General features: G+C 37.9%; 1 protein-coding gene across 10 annotated transcripts in view; it reads right to left on the reverse strand.

The window, feature by feature from the left end:
* AOPEP (aminopeptidase O (putative)) overlaps window positions 1–21,087 on the reverse strand; it is a 227,025-nt gene that overhangs the window by 150,918 nt on the left and 55,020 nt on the right. For 9 of the 10 annotated variants that reach the window (XM_066181702.1, XM_066181704.1, XM_066181703.1 and 6 more), the window contains 4 exons: window positions 12,643–12,832; window positions 10,833–10,942; window positions 5,225–5,327; window positions 5,010–5,117 (listed from right to left, as the gene is read on the reverse strand). In XM_066181702.1, the coding sequence (XP_066037799.1) occupies window positions 5,010–5,117; window positions 5,225–5,327; window positions 10,833–10,942; window positions 12,643–12,832 (511 nt within the window). The remainder of the gene's footprint in view (window positions 1–5,009; window positions 5,118–5,224; window positions 5,328–10,832; window positions 10,943–12,642; window positions 12,833–21,087) is intronic. The other variant, XM_066181705.1, reaches the window with a different exon arrangement.

The raw sequence follows: 21,087 nt of genomic DNA on the forward strand, positions 1-21,087 counted from the left end.
TAAATTACATAGTACTGGGCTTAGTGCTGCTGTGGCAAGAATGCCATAATTAACTGTGACAGGAGTAATTTTGTCCCAGTCACAGTGTATTGCAGACATGATGAGGATGAAGTGTGAAATCCCTTTACTTCATACAACTACTTGTGGTTTTGCTGTATGTAAGCATTACATTATTCTGTTTATAAACAGAACTACTGTCTCCTTCCACTTGTGGACGTCTTGCTGGAAATATACAGAAATAAAGAATATGAAAACATCATAGAGTTATTTCAAAAGCGTGTGGATAGTAAACCTGAAGTGGTTATCTTTCATGCTATTTTCATTGTGTATACATTAATGCAGGTAGATTCCCTGGTTAGACTCCATTGTCTTTTCATAATGAATCATATAGTGTATGGTTTTATAATCTGTATTCTATTACCTGTATACTATAATCTGTATACTATACTATGAAATCAAGTATCTCCTTTGGGATTAAAGCTGTATTTTTTCCAAATATCTCTTAAGAAAAAGGCACTGTCATTCTACATGCCTTCTTAAAATTAGGATTAATCTATTTTATCTTATTTTAACTGCTCATATTTCCATGCTCCAAAACAGAGGAAAAGGAAAAGCAAATTACCACTTACCTCATATTAGCATGGCTTTTAACATTTGCCTATTAACAAGTCTACATGACACATCTAATTATGGGTCTGAATTTTCAGCTGTTTAAAGTTTTACTCTCAGGCAATGTTTCCTTCCTCCACAGATGAAACAGTTCAGAAGTGTCCAGGAGAAAAGTCAGAGGATAATGTGAGGGGTTTTAAGATTTGATGCCACTTCTTTGAGATGCTTTAGTTATTTTACACTTTGAAGCAAAGACTTGTGGATGACTATGGTAATCATAACAAAATTCTGGATCAGACCGTATAGAAAATTATAGTTTGCTTTTTCTGTATTTGTTGCAAGTAATTCAATGAAGGCATAAAGATTATATGTTACAAACCACATGCTACCCCAGTGCTGCAATATTAACAAACTGGTTTATGGTCATATGATTAAATAATCTCACTTATATACTCCAGTTGTTCTTACCTGGCTAGAGACCCCAAGGCTAGAAAACAACTTTTCCCTATATAAAGAAACTGTTATTCTGCAGTTTGTGGAATACTATTGACATTTGGCCAAGCTGAAAAAGCCGTTGAGAAAAATGAATTCAACACATTTACTAAGGATCTGCTAGGCTTCATAATTAAATTCCCTGGTGACTCTCATCCGCTCTCACCACAGTCCTGACTGAAGCCAATAACTTTAATCACAGCTTTAGCACTGGACTTCTGCTGGGCAGATCAAATCTGGATACAGATTGTGAATTTGACATCAAGGAGAAATTTTCTTTGCACTGTTAATGGATGTGCTATGTCTGAGTCAAAAGCAAAGAAGAGTCAGGACCCCAAAATCGAGAAGTAGGTGGAAAGAAGTAACTGGAAATGAAGGCTACCTAAAGCAGTAACTGGATATATGTGGTGTTAGAAGACCCTTTATTTCATGCCAAAAGATGTTTTATTCCTAATCCAATTTTTGTTGTGAGCAGTGGCCAGCAAGTTCCTACCCTTGAACTGTTTTGGAGCATCAGGCAGATACCTCTCCTTGATCACACATATTGATATCAAAAAAGAACACTCAATATTAAAAGACAAATTATGTCTTCATATTAAAACCTCAAATCCAGACATTTCAAGTACTCTACAACCAACAGATACTTTTGTTTAAATTCTCTGACTGGAATATAATGGGGTGCATAAAAATAGTGGAGATATTATGACTGGAAGTGGTATATCTAAATGGGCATTCACTTGGCAACAAATAAACTTCAACTACACTTACATCCAGCTCCTTGAAGGAATAATCCACTCAAAGTTAAACTATTCCTAAAAAATATGCAGTTCGTAATTGACATAATTAAGTGGCAAATATTAATTTGTCCCTTCTGGGTGGGAAAAATAAATAATAAGAACACTTCTAGGTTTATTTGGAATTCTTTCCCTTGACATCCTCCTGGCTTTTGGTGACAATCCCAGACTGCTCCTACAAAGAGGACAACTTCCTATCTAGAGTAAGCAGGACTCCCCCACTATACATTCTATTATCAGGCCACAATCATTAGCCAGACAGCTTAACAGTGTAAACCCCAGGTGATGGAACTTCTGTCCAGCTTTAGTCAAAGTCAATTTGTTGCCCATTATACCAGACAGAACCACACGAAAATTAAAGTCCGCAAACAATTCCGTTTTGAAGGTATTTTTATTTCAAGATGAAATGGAACAACAGCTTTAACTCTGTTAAGAGTACCAGCAACTTGCACTTCTTTCTTTTTATTTATAGTAAAAAAACATTCCAGTCATTATTTTAAAAGTTTGCTCAAAGCAATTAGTAAGCAAATTCTCTCATAAAACGATAAATGGAATATTTTTTTAAAATCCTTCTCAAAGATTCCAGATTTGTGTTACTCATCTGTTGCTAACTCAACTAAAATAAAGCTACTATTAAAAATCTACTGAGCACGCAAGCAAATGAAGGAAAAAGGCAAACTGATTAATGTTTCACATATGAAGTAAATTTCCTGCTGCACCTGCAGCTCCCATCTAGGAAAATTACAACAAACACCGCTGAAAACAAGACCAGTATTCATAACATGGGCAATTTTTCACTGTTTTACTTTCTCTCATTCCCACAATTCCTAAACCTGGGAACTTTTACAGTTGGACAAGGTGAAAGTATAGCACTATAATATTTAAACTTACCATTTACACTTCTATTAATTTTAAATCTTTAATTCATTTAAACACTCACAGCATGTTTGTTCAAGAAGGATTTTGAATAAGAAACTTTGTACTAACTTGACTTAATTGCTTTTCCATTAGCAATTCCTGCTGTGATTCCTTATCTACCTATACCAGACCCCAACAAAAACACAGTCTTAAAGATTTCTTACAAATAAAGAAAATGCATTTTAATTGGATATAGCCCTATCACATCTGCATTTTTCAGTGACCAAAAACCAGTATGATGCTAAAATTCTCTTCCCAATAACTTCACTAGGAGCTGGATTTAGGCTGATAGTAGACAAAGGAAAAGCACAAAAGCAGGCAATAGAAGTTTTAATGTACAATACTCTTTCTCCACCTTATCAGGTGCTATTTCCAAATAGAAAAGTACCTTTTTTTTTTTTCTTTTCATATATTAAGCACATAGTTATGGACATGTTGCATATATACAAATAGAAAGTAGCCTAAGAAACACAAGTTTAACTTTTGCTTCAATAATTCAATAACAAAATACTGAGCAGTTTTTTATCCAATAACCAAAATTGATATTTCTGGGTGTAGTATTTCATCTTAGGAGACTGGAGCAGCTAAGCTACAAATGGACATTCATGGCTAAACAAAGGGAAAAGTCTCTAGTGTATGTGCTAGCTCGCTACCATGACTAGTAGTACAGTCTGCTGAACATTTCGCAGCACTCAAGCAGTCTACTGACCCAACTCACCCCACATCAACCAGGAGCAACAAGCTAACATTTTCTTACCAAAATCTGAGCACCTTTCTCACCACCAGCTTAAAACACTGGGCTTTTTCTTGCTGTTAGCAGTCTTTTAACTTCTGTAATTTTCAAAATTCTTCCAGCTGTGTGATAGTGAAGCATCATTTTTATGATTTTGGACATCCTAATGTAGACAAGGCTCATACAGTCATACAGCATTTTCCACACTATGCCAAATCTAACTGCTTACAGTCTCAATAATATGGAACAGGAAACAGCTGCAGCAGTGTTAACCCCCCCTAACACCCCAAACATTCCTTCACAGGGCAGGAATGCTTTGTTAAGAGCTACTGCTCATGTCTTCTGGGTGACTTGACATACAAAAGAAATCACAGGTGTGCAAGCTATTTGTAAGATACCTGGGCATATATCTCACCCTGTAAGAGTGAGATTCAGAACAGTATGCACACAAGCAAAAAATCACCGTTGTTGGAAGAAAGAGGAAGTGCCAGACTTCGGTTACACAAAATCAGAGGCCATTACTCAGTGTTTCAAGGAGACGTATCAATGTCCTGAATATCCTCAAAGATGTCAACCATAAGACAGATGTCAGCAAAGAAAGTCACCAGTTTCAGAAAGTCACTCATACCCCTTCTCTTCTCTCTTCCCTTGCCCCTCACTGTCATCACACTGCTCTTGTAGCAATGCCAAATATTTGTTGTGTTGTGGGTTTCGTTCCAGGCCTGTTTTTTACCATAGTGACTTCAGTGACCTGGTTCACAGACACCCCCATGAATGGCGGTTTTCACAGTATTACTGGAGCAAGAAGTTGCACTGCTATTTGTGCAAGCTGGATTCATCACCAGTGACAGGATTCCTAGAACTTTTGGCTCAGAGAGCTATGTAATTTTCTAAATCGAAACAAAACTAGAGCCAGTAGTTACATGACTTTTACAGAAAGATCTAACAGGAAGTAAATTCCTACTTAAAACCCTAGTTGGCTTTGTCCTTATAAGAAATATGGTGAAATTAGAAATATTGAATGAAACAGTATGCAGAGAGAAAGAAAAAAAATTCAGAAGTAAAATTTCTTCTTTTTCAGAAACAGAGAGGAATCAGGGAAAAGACTTGACTGATCACAGGCAAAAGCCACAAGCTGAAAGATTACAGTTGATAATTCCATTACGGTAAATGACCCTGTCTTTGAGAACATCAGTACTTATGAACATTGGCCTTTTGAAGTATCATGCAAAAAAAAAAAATTCCCACATTGTTTATATTATTGGATACTAGCAGGGAGTGATTTGAGTGTCACTGTGAAAAAAATATTCTGCCATCTAGCAGGTAGGAATTTTACCTATATCATCAAATTACCATTGCCTCTGCCCTTACATCACAACCAGAAGTGATGATTTAGGTGGCCAATCCAAAAGTTTGTCTTGTTTGTTTTTCCAAAAGGTGAGGAACAAGCCCAAGCACAATACCTGAGAAAGGACAAGCTGCCCATGGAACTTAATGACAAATTTCCGTAAAGATGCAAGGTATGAGACCTCTCCCACTGTCCTTGCCAGAGATCGTAAAAGAAAATAACCCTGCAAAAAATTAAGGCAAAAGCTATGAATTTTCTGATATCTAGAAGACCAAAGTCTTTATGATATTCATAAAGCAATCTCAATAAAAATCAGCTGGCAACACTCACCTTCAAATAGTGAACCTGCATGAAGATTTTTTCTGCTTTAAGACCATATTTGACAACAGAGGCTCCAGACTCACTCAATTCTCCTGTGCTCTCCTTTTTGGGCCTAAAATGGAAACACACTAGTCAAGTTTTGGATAAATATGTAAAGAAATAAGTCATACATTACAGGTTCTGGTAGTTGAAAGCATTTTGTGGCACAGTAACTTTAAACACTTGCGACTAGTTCAGTCTTCACCATAAGTATATAGATTGACTTAGACAGTCAAACAAGTGAATTTTCTTCTAAATAAAATTTATCAGTAAGTTCATGTAGTCTTACAGCCAGTATGACACCAGGCTGCACATCATTCTCCAGTGTAGACACATTACGAACAAAGAGAAACAAATAAAAAAAAAAGAACACTTTAAGGGGAAGGGGAAGTGGAGGGGAAGATAGCAAAGTCACTATGTCCAACTAGAGTTTTCTCTTTTGTTTACCTGAACTTTGGCTTAACATCTTACATTACTATCCTTGCAAGAATAGCCTCTTTTATCTGTAGCAATAAAGTGTTCTGATTTTCATTTTTCCATTTGGGTTGGAAGAAAAGTAGTTCAAATTTTAAAAGAGGAAGTATTATGCACACAGAGCTGAGGTTTACAGACAATAATGTCTAGAAAAAATACTATTTACTGCCTGATTTAAGACGTATTACATTACCTGGTATGCCACAAATCTACAACAGTTAAGTGTGGAGGACTTTTAGGCTCTAAAGAGCACAGAGAAACTAAAGAGAAACTATGCAAATATTTTTAACATTTTTCTTCATTTGTTAGAAGTGCCTTTACAGGCATAGTACAGAAGGTCATCTAGATTTTTTTTCTTGCCTTCAGAAAACATTCCAACTAACAGTAGTCAGAGAACAGATGCCTGTCTTAGGAGCCTAACCCTGTGACTAAAACAACCACTCCAATTCTAAATGTGGATGTTGAAATGGCCAGTCTTCAAATGTCTTTCCTGTTCATTTCTACTGAATAGGGGAAATACCGGCCACAGCAATGCAAGATTCTTCAAACCACACCACTCATGAAGGAGTGGTTTCAGAAGTTAACTCTTGTGATCAATTTTTTTTCCATATCTGTGTATCCCTTGAGGAAAATATTCTTCATTTTTTATATCTGTGTCACAGTTTCTTGTTACAGTTTTGTCCAGAGTGCTAAATGGCAGGGGAGGGGGGTTGGGGGGGGGAGAGGGGGCTGGGGGGGGGGGGGAGGGGGTTGGATATTATTATTAGGGCCTGTGCACATGAAATCCATTATACACAAAATTTTCATAAAATTTAACTGTTTGAAATAAAATAGAGAGAAAAAACCCCAAATTTAATTTTACACTGTGTTTCTAACACAGTCCTCTTCCATATGTTATCATTCATAAATATCTTTCCCGTAAGATCCTCCATCAACATTGAAAGAAAGACACCAGTAACTGTTTTCTTATTCTATGGCAAATCTAGTTCTTTCAGACTCTGTAAATGTTGCAGACCCACTGTAGGAAAGCAGAAATTCAGCTATTTCCCTTCAGGATCAGTCTCCTAGAAGGAAGACCTGCTGACATTCCATATGTGACTTTTCATCATTCTCTGCAAACATAAAAAGCAAACAGTGCTTCATTTCTCTCTTAATAAATATCCCAGTCTACTTACTTTGAAAAATGGAGCTTGAGCACAGGTTACAGAATCCACACTAAATTGAAATCTCACTCGTAATCACAATTATTCTAAACTAGGCAACCATACTTCATTCTTCCTCTGACTTCATGCCTGTGTAGATCCTAGGACTGACTAGAAAGCAGTATTGCATCTGGATGACGGTAGTGAATAATTCCATACGGAAAACATATACATATTCCTCTGCAAAGGCTGTATATATATTATTGAAAATGTCTGTAAAGGAGTGTAACTTTTTAGAGCCCAACCCTGTTCTTTATCAGTACTTCAGAACACTATTTAAAAGCAATGCTTACAGTATTTACCAGATATTGAAAGTACAGAGACTGAAATTTTGTTACACTAACCTATAAAAGTTGCATCTAACCTAGAAGATAAAGCTGAGCATAATGCTAAAGGTGAGCTGTATCAAAATATTCAAGATGCTTTCTGGCACATTTTAGATACTGGCAAATTTCTGAAGGAAGTAGAAGATGCAGCTTTCTGTTTGCTGGGCAAATGAGTACACTGCACTAGTAAAAGTGTAGCCCTGGTTTGCGCCTGAGATGCTTTGGTTTTCTGAAATTCCTTTCCCAGGGAATTTTCTGTAAACAAGAGACATGTTTTTGTAACTGCAAATTTGTTTACATTCTTTCCCTAGGAGGGACTTCTTCTTGATGTCCCTCTGGCCTGACCAATGTGATTGAAGAGGTTGGTCTTTGTTTCACCAATCAAATTGGTCTGTGTAGAACAGTATATAAGGGACACACATCCCAAAAATAAAGGAGTCATTTTCAGCCTTTGGAAGTGGGAGTCTTTGTGTTGCTGTGGTGTACAACAGTGTCATAAAAGCATAATGCACTGGGATGTCCTTGGTAATTAAATGCTATGATGTGCCAGGTAGTCATGAAAACTTATGCAGAGACTGTAAGAGACCATCTGAAAGCACATTTCCTATCAGATAGAATAAAACTCTTCAAACACCTACAGAGCAGTCAGAAGCATTGCTTCAGGACAGCATGGACCTGACACAAGTGGAACTCGAAGACTAATTTAGAGTTAGACACCAGCATTGTCTTGCCTTAATAAATAACCACAAGCTGCAGTTCAGACATAAGGGGCAGCTTTATTCTGCAGAACAGAATGGTCTTCTTTGCTTTCCTAACATGAGAGATGAGAGTGCTGGATGAGAGTGCTGGTGTGGATGATCACCTGCAAAACGAATGCCAAGACATTTTCCACAGGTGCTTTTATCCCTGCAGGTTTGTTTCAAATTCTGTAAGAAAATAGGCACAGTGCTGCTGGAAGTCTCATCCTGTATGAGCATGGAAGTGCCACAAACTCCTTCTTCAGTATTAAAGATTTGCTGATGCTGCCTTTCAGAGCTGCTGCCTGTTGGAAAGACACTTCCATTTTCTTTCTTACCTAACCTCTTTTTTTTACAGGTAGCTTATGACATGCTACTTACTATAACGTAATACCAAGTACCCATAATAAGAAGAAACGTCAGGCTGAACATCAATTTGCTGAGTGGATTTCACCCAGTCTAAATAGGTATTTATTTGATGGATCAAAAATTCATAGCTGGTAAGTTTGGGACAGATTTTTCCAGCTGTCAGGAGAAAGCGAAGATAATCATACAATGAGCAGAGACCAAAAAGTAATAGAAGAATGAGCTTATGCTTGGGAAGAGTGAGTTGGTTGATTTTTTTCTCCCTGAAATGATAAGCAAGAAGTAACAAACAGTTATAATTTATTTTTAATATCCTGTATAAAAAAACAAGTCTGAACCAGCCCAAGCCTCAGTACAGACTCACAACCGAGACCAGGGGTCAGGACTGAGATTTTCTCTCTTGTATGCCATTTTTGGAAAGCACAACGACATATTTTCAGAAGGATGAAGAAAAGAAAAAGAAAGAAACCAGTAATTATGCAAAAAGAGAACTTATGCATGTCCATGCCACAAAAATAGTCGCAAACATTTGTATCTGACTGAAATCAGTACAAAGTCCTTAAATGCAATCACAAGGAACTAGAGATATCAGAGAAGAAGAAACAGCCAGAATCACAAAGTTGCATCATGTTCCTGGCCTGAAGTGTCTATTTGAGACACATTTTTCAAATGAGAAATTAATTTTTCATTCTTTTGTATTAGCATTAGGAATACTACTATCCAAAAGGTAAAAAACCCCTTATTATTATGTCTAATAAATATGCAAGTGAATAGAAAGCTTAAGTTTCATTTTGAAAATAAATCAATCCTTGAGTTTAAAACTACAAAAGATCATGGCCCTCAGAAAAATTATTTTGGAAATTTACATCATGTAACATTTGATTAAAAGTAACATAAATCCCAAAAAAGATAACAAAAGTGGCTCCGTGTGTTGAAAATGGAAAACACTTACCCATGTATCCGTATCTTGGGATATGATAAGTATCATATCCCAAGAACCAATATTAAAAAAATAAAATTAAAACAAACAAAAACCTCAGCAATTAAATTGGTAGTTGTGTTGGTGGTAGCTGTATAACAACTAGTGGTTAAGCTTGCTTTTGCATTTACATCTATGTCAAATTACACACCTGAACATTTACACAACTGTATAACTGCATTAACTCTACTTACACAGACACATCAATAAACATCAATACACAATTACTCAATAAACATAAAGTAAAACAGATCAGTGGAAGACTGGAGTTATGCAGATGGTGATATGCTTTTGGATTACATGAGGCCTTAGGAATTTCTATGTTGGTGAACATAGAGTGTCCAAATATAGTAGAACCTTTCAGTTTCTACTGGGCAAGCACAAGAAGAAGGGCAGACCTTAAATGAATGAAATGGCACCAGTTTTCCAAAAACATTTAAAAGTCGATAATCTTGAAAATGGGTATCAATTTATTCTTCACTTCCACTTGGTGAAAGAAAGAAATGAAATCTACATTGTTTGAAATAAACAGTATTTCAGTTGTGCATAATAGGAAGCAATTCTTAACTGCTAATACTAACTGTCTAACTGAGACACTAATACAGCTTGTCTCTCTCTTATAAAAACTTTTTTATGGGAGCTTTCTAAGAACATATTAGTAAAAACCCACTTAGGATGGTCTGCGTGTACTGCCTTTATTTCAGAGCAGGAGAACAGACTACATAATTGCTTGAAATCTGTCCCTGTACTTCCATGATTTGGTCATAAATCATGGCTAACTTGAACTAGGATTAGTAAACTCATTGTTCTTGGTCGAAGACCATGAAGAGACAAGCTGTAGAGTGGATCTGGAAATTAGACTGACACTCAAGATCAAAGACTGTGGAAAATTCCTAACACACCAATCAGAACAACCCAGATTATTAATCACTGGCAAAGAAAGACTCTCTTTAGCTATCTACAAAGGAGTCTTGAGTTTAGCATCTGATACGTAAAGACCAAAAATTTATTTTAAATATAAATATTAGCAATTTCTAATGAGAAAGTAGGCTTATATAGCTTATATATTATACTTTCCCCTTGTTTTTAAAGCTTCATTCAGCTTCGCAGTTAGATACCATAGTAATCTATGTGCTTGTCTTCAGCCACAGAAAATGACTGTTATGGCTACCAACAGTGAACTTTTTCAGGAAACTGTCTTTTATTTTTTCTCCAAATAGAAGGTCTTGTAAACTGCTTAGAGACATTTCATATCAAACTAAATCACATCGTTTCTAAAAGCTTTCTATAACAAAGAGAGAAGCAATTGCATTATAGTCAAGATGTATAACCCTGTTGGTTTAATTTGCATTTTCTTTTTTTTATTAGAAGGAAATAAAGAAATGCAGTGGATTTAATCAGATGATTTGGATGTATCTCTTTCAAAGGGAGAAAATGTGGAAAACAGGAGAGAGTGAACATATAAAAGCAATGATGATGCTGTCATACTGTTACCTTAAAACTTGCAGCTCTTCTTCACAGTTTTGCACCTCATCTCTGAGTCTACGCCAGCGAAGTAAAGCTTTCAATTCCTGTTGCCCTTTTATTTCATCATGTGACAGCTGCTTAGTAAACAAAAAACACAGATCATTGATTGCTGTTTCCCAACAAACAATAATAATTTGCAGAACAAGAAACTTGGTTTGTTTCTCTTTAATGTGCAGAAGAGGCAGGAAACAGTACCAATATCCACGATAAAAAAAATAACAGTTGCTGCTATGAGAGATAGTAGCAGCACTCAGGAAAAACAAAAGCCTCACTGTGCACATCAAACCAATAGTCAGTTAAATAGCTCTGACAAGGACAGAGATGGGCACGTTGTTTTCCTTTTAGTAAATGGCAAGAAATTAACTGAATATACAGTAGAGACATCTGGCACAGAGGTTTTGGTTGCAACCTTACTCTTCCCAAATTGAGAGCAAATAGCTATATTGTGTCCTGGCTTCAGTCCTCTTTCCTACTACTTCTGCCATACTCCTGAAAGCTCCCTGTTTTGCTTTCCCCCCGTTTATTTACATAATATTAAGATTCCTACTTATGAAATAAATTCCAGGTTGCCAGCTGAAAAATGATTATTTTAAACATAATTATTATTCATGTTTCTCTATTATACGAATAAATTGGGGGAATTGGGGAAAGGAAAAGCAGCTATTATTACCCTGCATTACATTCAGTCACAACTGAAATTATTCTCGGGCACTGTGGAATACACTCATAATCCTTAAATTCTATGATTGCATTGCATCAAAACTACTCAATAATGTTCAAAAGGTATGCCTTACACATTATCAAGAGAGCTAATCACACTGTTCTGTTGTTTACTCATTTACACTAAGCTCCAAGAAGGAAGATGTCTACTACAATCAAAATGCTTTTAAGTGACTAACAAAAGCAAAGAATTAATGTGAACAGCTCACAGCAGTGTAGTGATGCTCAATGCGAGGGCAAACATGTTTTAGAATTAAAAGCCAAGTGTTTGGACAGCTTTTCTCTCTTTTTCCAGAAATATGGTACATAACAAGGCACTCTGTTTCATTTGGTGCTATAAATACACCAGATACTTAACAACATGGAGGTTCAGAAGAGTGTATTATGTCAGTTCTCAGTTTTACCATACCATACCTCAGGTGGAGATCCGCACACTAAAGGGGTAGAACCTGACAAAGGCACAGGAAGAAAGGACTGACACATGAAATGCTTGAAGTAGCAAGCGAGGTACAACAAAAGGAAGAATTGCATCAGATAAACACTTCATTAGCTGACATGCACTTTATGAACTTTTCAGCTTAAGGCAGGCAGTGCTTTCTAAGTCTCTGGTAGGGCAGTAACTTGGTGGGCAGTAGAAGAGAAAAAAAGTGTAAGTGCCAGTGTGCCCTATTTAAAATTATCTTCTATTTTGCTTTGAGGTACACTTCTTGGTTATCCATAGGACAAAACCAAACAATTTTAATTAGATACCTGGAATATTACAATATGCAGTAAGACTGCTGATTTTTCCAGTTTCAGGAATACAACAAGAAAATTTATGAGAAGGTAATCACTGACAAACAGATGTTTCTGTTTTCATTGGCACTGACCTCTTTCTCTGTAAAGATTTGTATTCATTGCGGATCACTGTTTTTTGAATCAAGTAAGCATGCAAATTCTAATGCCATTTTAAAAGATGTTACTTCACAGCACAGGAGGTTTAATTTATATCTAATTCACATATAATTTTGATTTCCACATTAATTTTGATTAATTTTGAAGCAACATGTCATCATACCTGTTGTGCCCTAGCCCAAAATATATCTTCTAAGAAAGTGGCAAACCCTTCACTTATCCACTCTTCCGTCCAATCGCGAGCACCAATGGCCAGTCCAAACCAAGCATGAGCAATTTCATGGCACAGACGTGTTCCACAGAGATGGCTTCCTCCTGGCAGTACACTTTGTGACAGAAAGATGATGTGTGGGCTGCACAAGAGAAATGAGTGACAGAATCCATTACTGACCTGTTACAATGTGTTTTTCCATGGACATAATAGTAACAGAACCAAAGAATGGCCTGGAATGGATGAGACCTTGAAGATCCCCTAATTTCAACTCTCCTGCAGTGTACAGGGACATCTTTCATTAGTCCTGGTTGCTCAGAGACGCATCCAAACTGGCCTTGAACACTTCAGGGATAGGGAATCCATGCGAAGGATGGCAGCCTTGTGAAGGAAGCCCTCGTGAAACCTGTGCCAGTGTCTCACCATCCTCACACGGAACAACTTTCTCCTAGTATCTAATCTAAACCTACTCTTTGATTTTGAAGCCATTCCCCCTTGTCCTGTATGCTGATTTTGCATTGATTGAAGAAAAGCCATGGCAAAACTAGTCAGTGACCAGCTTTGAACAGAATACTGACAACCTGTGGAACTAATTGAAGAGCAGCATATGCCTCTGGATTACACAGGTTAAAAATCAGGAAAAATCTCAGAAAGCTGTCTTTTCTTCCAGCCTGGGAAGAGGTAACAAGCAGGCCTGGCTCCCTCCTTTGCTGTGGGGCCAGACCCTTTCCCGGGAAGCCCACTAGGCCCCGGGTAGGGGCTCAGCCCCCAGTGGCTGCCAGGCAGGGGGAGGGGAGGCAAGAGGGCCTGGTCCTGGCCAGATCGGGCCCAGCAGCTGTTAACATCATGCCGCTAAGCCCCTTCTCTGCCAGAACCAGCGTCAGCCAGGCATAGGAAGGGTGGGGAGGAGCCCCAGGCATGGGCATGTCTCTCAGCTGTTGAGATCCTAGCCGCTTCTCCCCACAGGGGCAGCTCTGCTGTCATGCAGAGTGGCCCCACAGCAGCCAGAACCCTGGGATCCTGGCGCACACTTGGCATGGCCTGATCTACCACCTTTGGCCACTGCCCGGGAAAAAAACCATAATGCAGGCTTGGGCGAGAATGCTAACTCTTTCCTTGCACAAATGAAACTTGCAAAACACTAATCTTCTCTTAAGAGAGAGAAAAGGACAGAATGGAGACACGTAGAGAGACAATATGAAGACATCAAAGTCAGTGAAGGAAGAGTTGAGTCTTAGATGGAAGGAGAATGAGAAAATGCCCTGTCTTAGTTGTAAAACCATGATAATGGATTCTAATATCCCTTTAAATTGTGGGAAATATGCATTGAGGAGATGGGAGTGTTCAAGATTGCAAATATGAGCGAAGGCATTTGTAGTAGACTAAGTAAATACAGAAGTAGCTGTGATCTTATGAGAAGCTTGAGAGAAAGAGATGAGATGAAGAAGAAAATCTGCCCCCAGGAAGAGAAGAAGTGAATCTCTTTTCCTAAAGATGAAGATGATTTTAAAAATAGATAAAGAGAACCTTTGCTTTTGAACTGCTTATCTTCAAAATAATACCCCAAGTTTACATGGCCCATAATGCAACTGTGGGAAAGGCTGCACATAGTATTAGGGACTTCACAAAATGCAGATTCCCGGGTGGCTGCTTTTGTGAGAATTAAAAGCCACAAGGAAATTATTTCTCTTATAAGGAAGTTTTCATGGCACACCAAAAGAAACTTTTCTCTCTAAAAGTACTGATAAAAGAGTATTTTGAAGGTGGTATACTGATGTAAGTTCTAAGTTTTGCCTTTATACGTTATCAGTGGAAAGACGAAGAAAAGTTGTGAGGGAGGAAGAAGTGTTTTGAATGTTTTATTCCAGATCTTATTAATTTTTTTTTCTCTGTTGTGGTTTTGTTAAGAAACCTTTCTTTATACCCTTTAAAGTCTGAGCCTGCTTTGCTTGTCTCCTAATCCCATCTCACAGCAGAAATAGAGTAAATCTAGTGGGCCCTCAAACCACTACACTAATTGGTTCCCTGACCGGAAAATAGAAATTAGCAAATCTGAAACCACTACATCCTGTCACTACATGCTCTGTAAATAGTTTCTCTCCATCTTTCTTGTAGGCTCCCTTCAGGTAGGCTTCATTAGCCTGTTACTTTCTTATTAGTGTACGCATGCTAGGTCATGTCTAATAGTTTATATTTCAGGACATTGTAGGAATTAAATCGAACTTTATTGTTGGTTGGCAGAAAACCAAACTAAAATTCCACCATACAGTTGTATGGTATTCAACCATCAAACAGCTATTAATTGTAAGAAGTAACTTAAACCAAAGTTTTATATTTTTCACGTCACAAGACTGATTTATTTCAATAGAAACATTTATATATAAGCCAGGATAATAAAATATGTGCAATGTTAATATTGGCAACAAGTTTTATCAGTTAAATAATCAAAAATGAAAATAAATAAAGGAGAAGCATTTAATAAAGAAAACAAATCAGTATCCAAAAGTAAAAAGTGTCATACATGGTAAAGCACATGTGTTTGTTAAAACTGCAAACAAGCTAAGAAGATACCATCTCATGATAAGAGTTGATCATTTCTGCAAATGCAGAGATAAGAGAACATATTTTACCACAACCACAGAAGGGAGAAGCAGTAAATATCTGCTTCTCACCTTTTCACAACAGCAGGGGCACAGCCTAGTCTATATCTACTCTGCTTTGTACTCAAGCACTGTAAGAAACTGCGGGGGAAAACTTGTCAATTGTCACTCCTCTATTGAAAATATCCTGAACAGCAAGTTACTGCAGTTCCCAGCTCATGTGCTACTGTAAGGCAATTTCTGCTTATAGATATTACAGACCTTAACATCTCAAATGATACAATTTTTGAAACTAAGTACATCTAGCAAATAAAAGTAGCACATGAATTAGGCCCTCTGACTAACACGCAAGGGGTTAACGAGGCACCATGTCATGGATGGGAGTAGCAAGGACACAAACTAAGACCACTAAGACCATTCACAGAGTGTTCCTGAATTAACCTATGGTATCCATAATCTGAATTTCAACTATTTTCTCACTTTTCTCTCAGTTACAAAGGAAAAAAAATACAAGCATACCTTCAAGACCAGAGGTCTTTAAGTCTAGCCTTCTAAGCATGGGAGGGGAGTCTATGGCCTTAAGACATTTCTAAGAGTCAAATATTATTTCTCAGCATTCCAAAGAGCTTCCCCACCCATCCAACCCTTCTGTTAGAAATGTTAAAACACTCACAGTTTTCTTGCAACCAGTTGAATGTCTGGAACTGGGACCATTAAATATGATACACACTTAGACAGAAAAACATACTCAACAACTATCTCCTTACAAAAAAAAAGTAATTACCCAGCCAAAAAAGTTAATACATTTCAATCAGATGGCATTGTAAGAAACAATGTAAGAAGTTAAAGAACTAAATCGAGGAATCATGTAAAACAAAAAAAGCAAGTAAAAACAGCAGCTCTAAAAATCTTTGCCAAAAGCAATTCCAATTAAGAGAATGAAGGGGGAGAGAGGTGGGGAAAAAGTGGAAGCACAAAAGCTGCAGCACATGGTAAACCTTTTATTATAAAGCCCCTGATGAGAACAATAACCACAGTTTTGAGGATACTGTTTTGGTCAGTTTTATGTAAATGACCCCTAGCTGTGGCATGTATACAGTGCTACAAAGAAAAAACTGCAGAAACAGACCAAGTAAATAACATTCCAGACATACTGGTGGCAACATTTCAGCCACTTGATTAAGCAAAACGAAAGTATTTTCATGTCTCATAAAGTGGCTCACAGAACAGTTTGCATTTTAAGTCTATTGTAGGTAAATATACAATCAAGTAGAGATTGTAGCTCCTGCTTTCTCCAATCACTTAAAAACCAGAAATACCACATTTAGACAATATTCTCTTTTACAGATGGATTACAAATCACTTCAGAACGAAAAATGTGTATGAGTTAAATTTTGGCAAAAGAATATGGGTACAGTTTCCTACAAGGGTAAAATAAGATTATGTGCTGCAGCAGAATTTAATTTTAGAACCAGCAACTTCCTTTCCTGAGAACACCTTAAATGATTTCTTTTATTTTGTTTGCCCTTAACAAACAGTACAATCTCCAATTCAAACCACTGAAATGCTCCCACTTTTTAAAGAGTAATTTTAGTAAAGACTGAACACATCTCTGGAAGATGTCCAGCACCTATTAGTTTGCAAGAAGTTAACATCTGTGTATTTGTTTTAAGCACAGATTTTCTATTTTCAATAAATTTTTGAATTCCAGAAACTCTGCTTCACTTATACTAACTAAATCTACCTTCTTAATATCATCTAGGATGTGCAATGTTCATAGAATCATAGAACGGCTTGTGTCAGAAAGGACCTTAAAGATGGTCTTGAGCACCTCAAGGGATGGGGAGTCAACAGGTTCTCTGGGAAACCTGCTCCAGAGCCTCACTACTCTCATAGAAAAGATTTCTTCCTAACATCTAATCTAAAACTTCTGTCTTTGAGCTTGAAGCCATTCCTCCTTGTCCTGTCACTACCTGCTCTTGCAAAAAATCTTTCTCCATTTTTCTTATAGGCTTCCTTCAAGTACTGGAAGGCTGCAGTTAAGTCACCTCAAAGCCTTCTCTTTTCCAGGCTAAACAAATGCAATTCTTTCAGCCTTTCCTGACAGGAGAGGTGCTTTATCCTTCTAATCATCTTAGTGACCCTTCTGTGGACTACGTGAACAGGGTGATGTCCTCTCTCTGTTGGGAAAACATTATGAGTCTTATTAATTTCACATTGTTACTTAGCAGCGCTGCTCCTAAAACACTCAATAATTCAAGAAAGTTTCTAAGTGAAAAATAAGGTAATTTGACTGGTAATTAAATACCCAAAAGCTTGCCACTTTTTTTTTTTAAATTATTCTAACGAGAAGAGAAATTTGGACCTCCTATCATCTGTTTGTTTTACTAGGAACAAATTATAAGGCTTGATATCAATTTCTTTGATTCTAATTGAAAAGGAAAGAAATCCATTCATACATCAGAAATGGACAAAGATGATTCACCTCAGTTATTACATCAAGACCTGACAAGGACTGAGCAGCTTATAAATGCCTCTGGCAAGTACAGTTCAAGTTTCTAAAGCAGGCCTGAACAGGCAAGATGGATGTGGTAAGAAAGATGGAAAACTTCTCGCAGTTAACAAAAAAACCCCCAACAATCCTACCAGTCCTTCCCAGGAAGCTGGACAAGTGCATCCAAGAGAAAAAGAAGTTAATGACTTGTTTTTGACAAGTATACACTTGGTTACCCTTACAAGGCAAAAGAGCATTATTCTGACCAGAATCCCATGCTCATAACTTAGATAGTCTCATCATTCAACTGGAAGTAAGAATAAGTTTCCCCTCCCCCTCCCAGTTAAATTGCAGTTAAGGGAAATCTCGACACTGTAACTATGGCATGAATGCATATAAAGAAAAAACCTGAGTCCCAAAAGGAAAGAAATTGTTGTTGTGAAAGGCTAAAGAGTCATGATGTTCCAATCATTCAAATCCGGCCATGTGGATGTCCTTAATAGATGGTCTCTTTAAAAAATAAAAGCTTCCAAAGAGTCCTAAAGCTCTGAACAGTAATCTGCCTGTTGGAGAAGCCAAATCTCTAACAGCAAGTTTTCAAAACTTTCTCTAGACTCAAGACTTACATGCAAGTGCTGCTTTCCACACAGCCTGCAACAGCGTGGTGGCTGCTCACACATAATCAGATGAGACACACAGCACAAACCCTAGCCAAACGTTTGTGCAAGAACCTAAATATGCATTTAAGGTGGGAACATGAAGTTCATTCCTAACAAACTTGTTCCATTCATTTTGAAGTACAAATCTTTCCCTCTTTACACACAGAGATCTGCACATACATTTTCTTAAATACTTCTGGAAATGACAGAGCCAAGACTATTGTAACTTGAAAAATAACGCTTCTGAAGGCTTAAGTAGCACCAATAATCACTATTACAGATACCACTTACATACATATATATTTAAAAATATATTTTAATATATATTTTAAAAAATCATACTTTGAATTTTCTGTTCAGGAAAAATGTTAGCAGACAATAAATGGGTGAGACAGTTTTTGTAGTTCTACAAGATCCCTTTTTAAATATGTAGAAGGGAGCAGGGGAAGTCTCAAATAACACATTAAGTCTCAAAGGAACACATTAAAATTAAGGTACACATTTAAAGATTACTGTAATTTGGGAAAGTTAGAGAATTAAATGACAGTTCTTCACAAATAGTTCATGCAAACTCTCATCAGTTGCTTTTAACCTTATGTTGATTTTGCACAACCTGGTTTTAGGTAGTGGGGGATCACAGAGATGGCTTCTGTGATAAGCAGCCAGAAACTTCCACCATGTCCAGCAGAGCCAATCCCTGATGGCTCTGCAGATGGACATGCTGCTGGCTAAAGCTGGGCCAATTAGAAAAGCTGGTAACGCCTCTGTGATAACATATTTAAGAAGAAAATAAAAACAAAATGGGCATGCAGAGTTTTTCTTCTCATCAGAGAAGAGGAGAATGTAAGAACATGTGAGGGAAACAACATGGAGACACCAAGGCCAGTGGAGAAAGAGGGGCAGGAGGTGCTCCAGGCACCAGAGTTGAGATTCCTCTGCAGGTCATAGTGAGACCATGGTGAGGCAGCTGTGCCCCTGCAGCCCGTGGGGATCCATGGGGAATGCAGAGATCCACTCACAGCCTGTGGGGATCCGTGGGGGATGCAGAGATCCATTCACAGCCCATGGGGGAGGTGCCCATGCTAGAGCGGGTGGATGCCTGGTGGAGGCTGTAATCCTGTGGAGCACCCGGTGGAGAGAGGGGGCTCTTTCTTCCCGGGTGGAGCAGCCTGTCCTTGGAGGACTGCACCCTGTGGAAAGAGAGACCCACACCCCAGCAGTTTGGGAGGACTGTGTGCCTGTGGGAGGGACTCACACTGCAGCAGTTTTGGCAGGACTGCTGCTTGTGAGAGTGGACCCACACTGGAGAAGTTCACAGGAAATTGTCTCCCGTGGGAGGGACCCCACAGTCTCACAAGGGAAGGACTCCTCTACTGGAGCAGTGGAAGAAAATCTCAGTGATGAACTGACCAAAACCCCTATGATGTCTCTCTGTGCTGTTGGTGGAAAGGAGGGAGGGACTGGGGGGAAATGGCGCTATAAGGTCTTCAACCCATGAACACTTTGTTAATTTCTTTCTCTTCTGTGCCCAGCTGTGGCAGGGGAAGGCAAGCTAGCAACTTTCTTGGGTGCCTGGCATTTGGCCAGTGTCAAACCATGACAAAACTACATTCTTTCAGTGATACAAAGAACAGTATATCAACATGATGTCTGCAGTATCTACATCAGACTTTGAATGTAAACCTAATTTATCTTTGCAGGTACTTGCGCCGTTGGAATACAGACACGGGAACACTCAACATCCACTTTCTTACCTCTATAATCTTCATTGGTCTAGTGTACGTTACAGAGCAGTACTGAGAGAACTACAATCTTTTTCACCTCCTAGGTTTGCAGTATACCAGAAACTCAAATATATATTCAGATGCAGTTGTAGAGACAAGGATCTGATAGAATACTCTGAGCACTATTCCAGAAATAATGGAAGCTAATTTTTAAAGTTTTGCCTTCCTACCATCACAGGGAGAAAACAAAAAGGGACAGAAGTTACAGCTGAGAGTCATTCTAGAGCAGATGACAAACTTTTTACTCAGTAAGTCATGCAGCAACACAGTAGGATAGGCAACATGGAAAGAAAATTAACCCCCATGTTTTGGAAGGAGGATAGTAACTGTCAACTCAGTACTGCAATTCAAGATCCAATTTGTAAATTTCAATCAAGTGCCTAAATAATGATCTGAACACTCAAGCAGCAGCTGGCCTGTGAACTGGTAATCTCTTCTGTCTTGCATATTTTGCAGCCCCAAACAAGGCTAGTGAGGATATGTATAAACAAGGATGAAACCCTCTCAGGAGAAGCTCTACTGCTGTCCAACAGTAAAACCAGTACTTGCCATATAACTGAAGAATTTATATAGTGAAAACAAAAAGACAACATGAGCCTAAGATAAAAACTGCCACACAAACACCACACAAACCCTTCTTGATCCTTGTAAATATCTTCAATCCCATATTAACACCAAATCAACAACCTTGAAGAAAACATAAAAAGACAGTATGCATTTATCACATGCAACTGTGACACCTTTCTATGTCCTTGGACTTACAGGTCAGAATTTATTTGGTTTGTCTGCACATTATTCAGAAAGAAGGTTTTATTAAGTCTCTTTGGAGACCAACATAGCTTTGTAACTTTATGATAAAT

Source organism: Chamaea fasciata, unplaced genomic scaffold, assembly GCF_029207755.1.
Source record: "Chamaea fasciata isolate MVZ Bird 193981 ecotype frontalis unplaced genomic scaffold, bChaFas1.0.hap1 SCAF_4, whole genome shotgun sequence".
Lineage (NCBI taxonomy): Eukaryota > Metazoa > Chordata > Aves > Passeriformes > Sylviidae > Chamaea > Chamaea fasciata.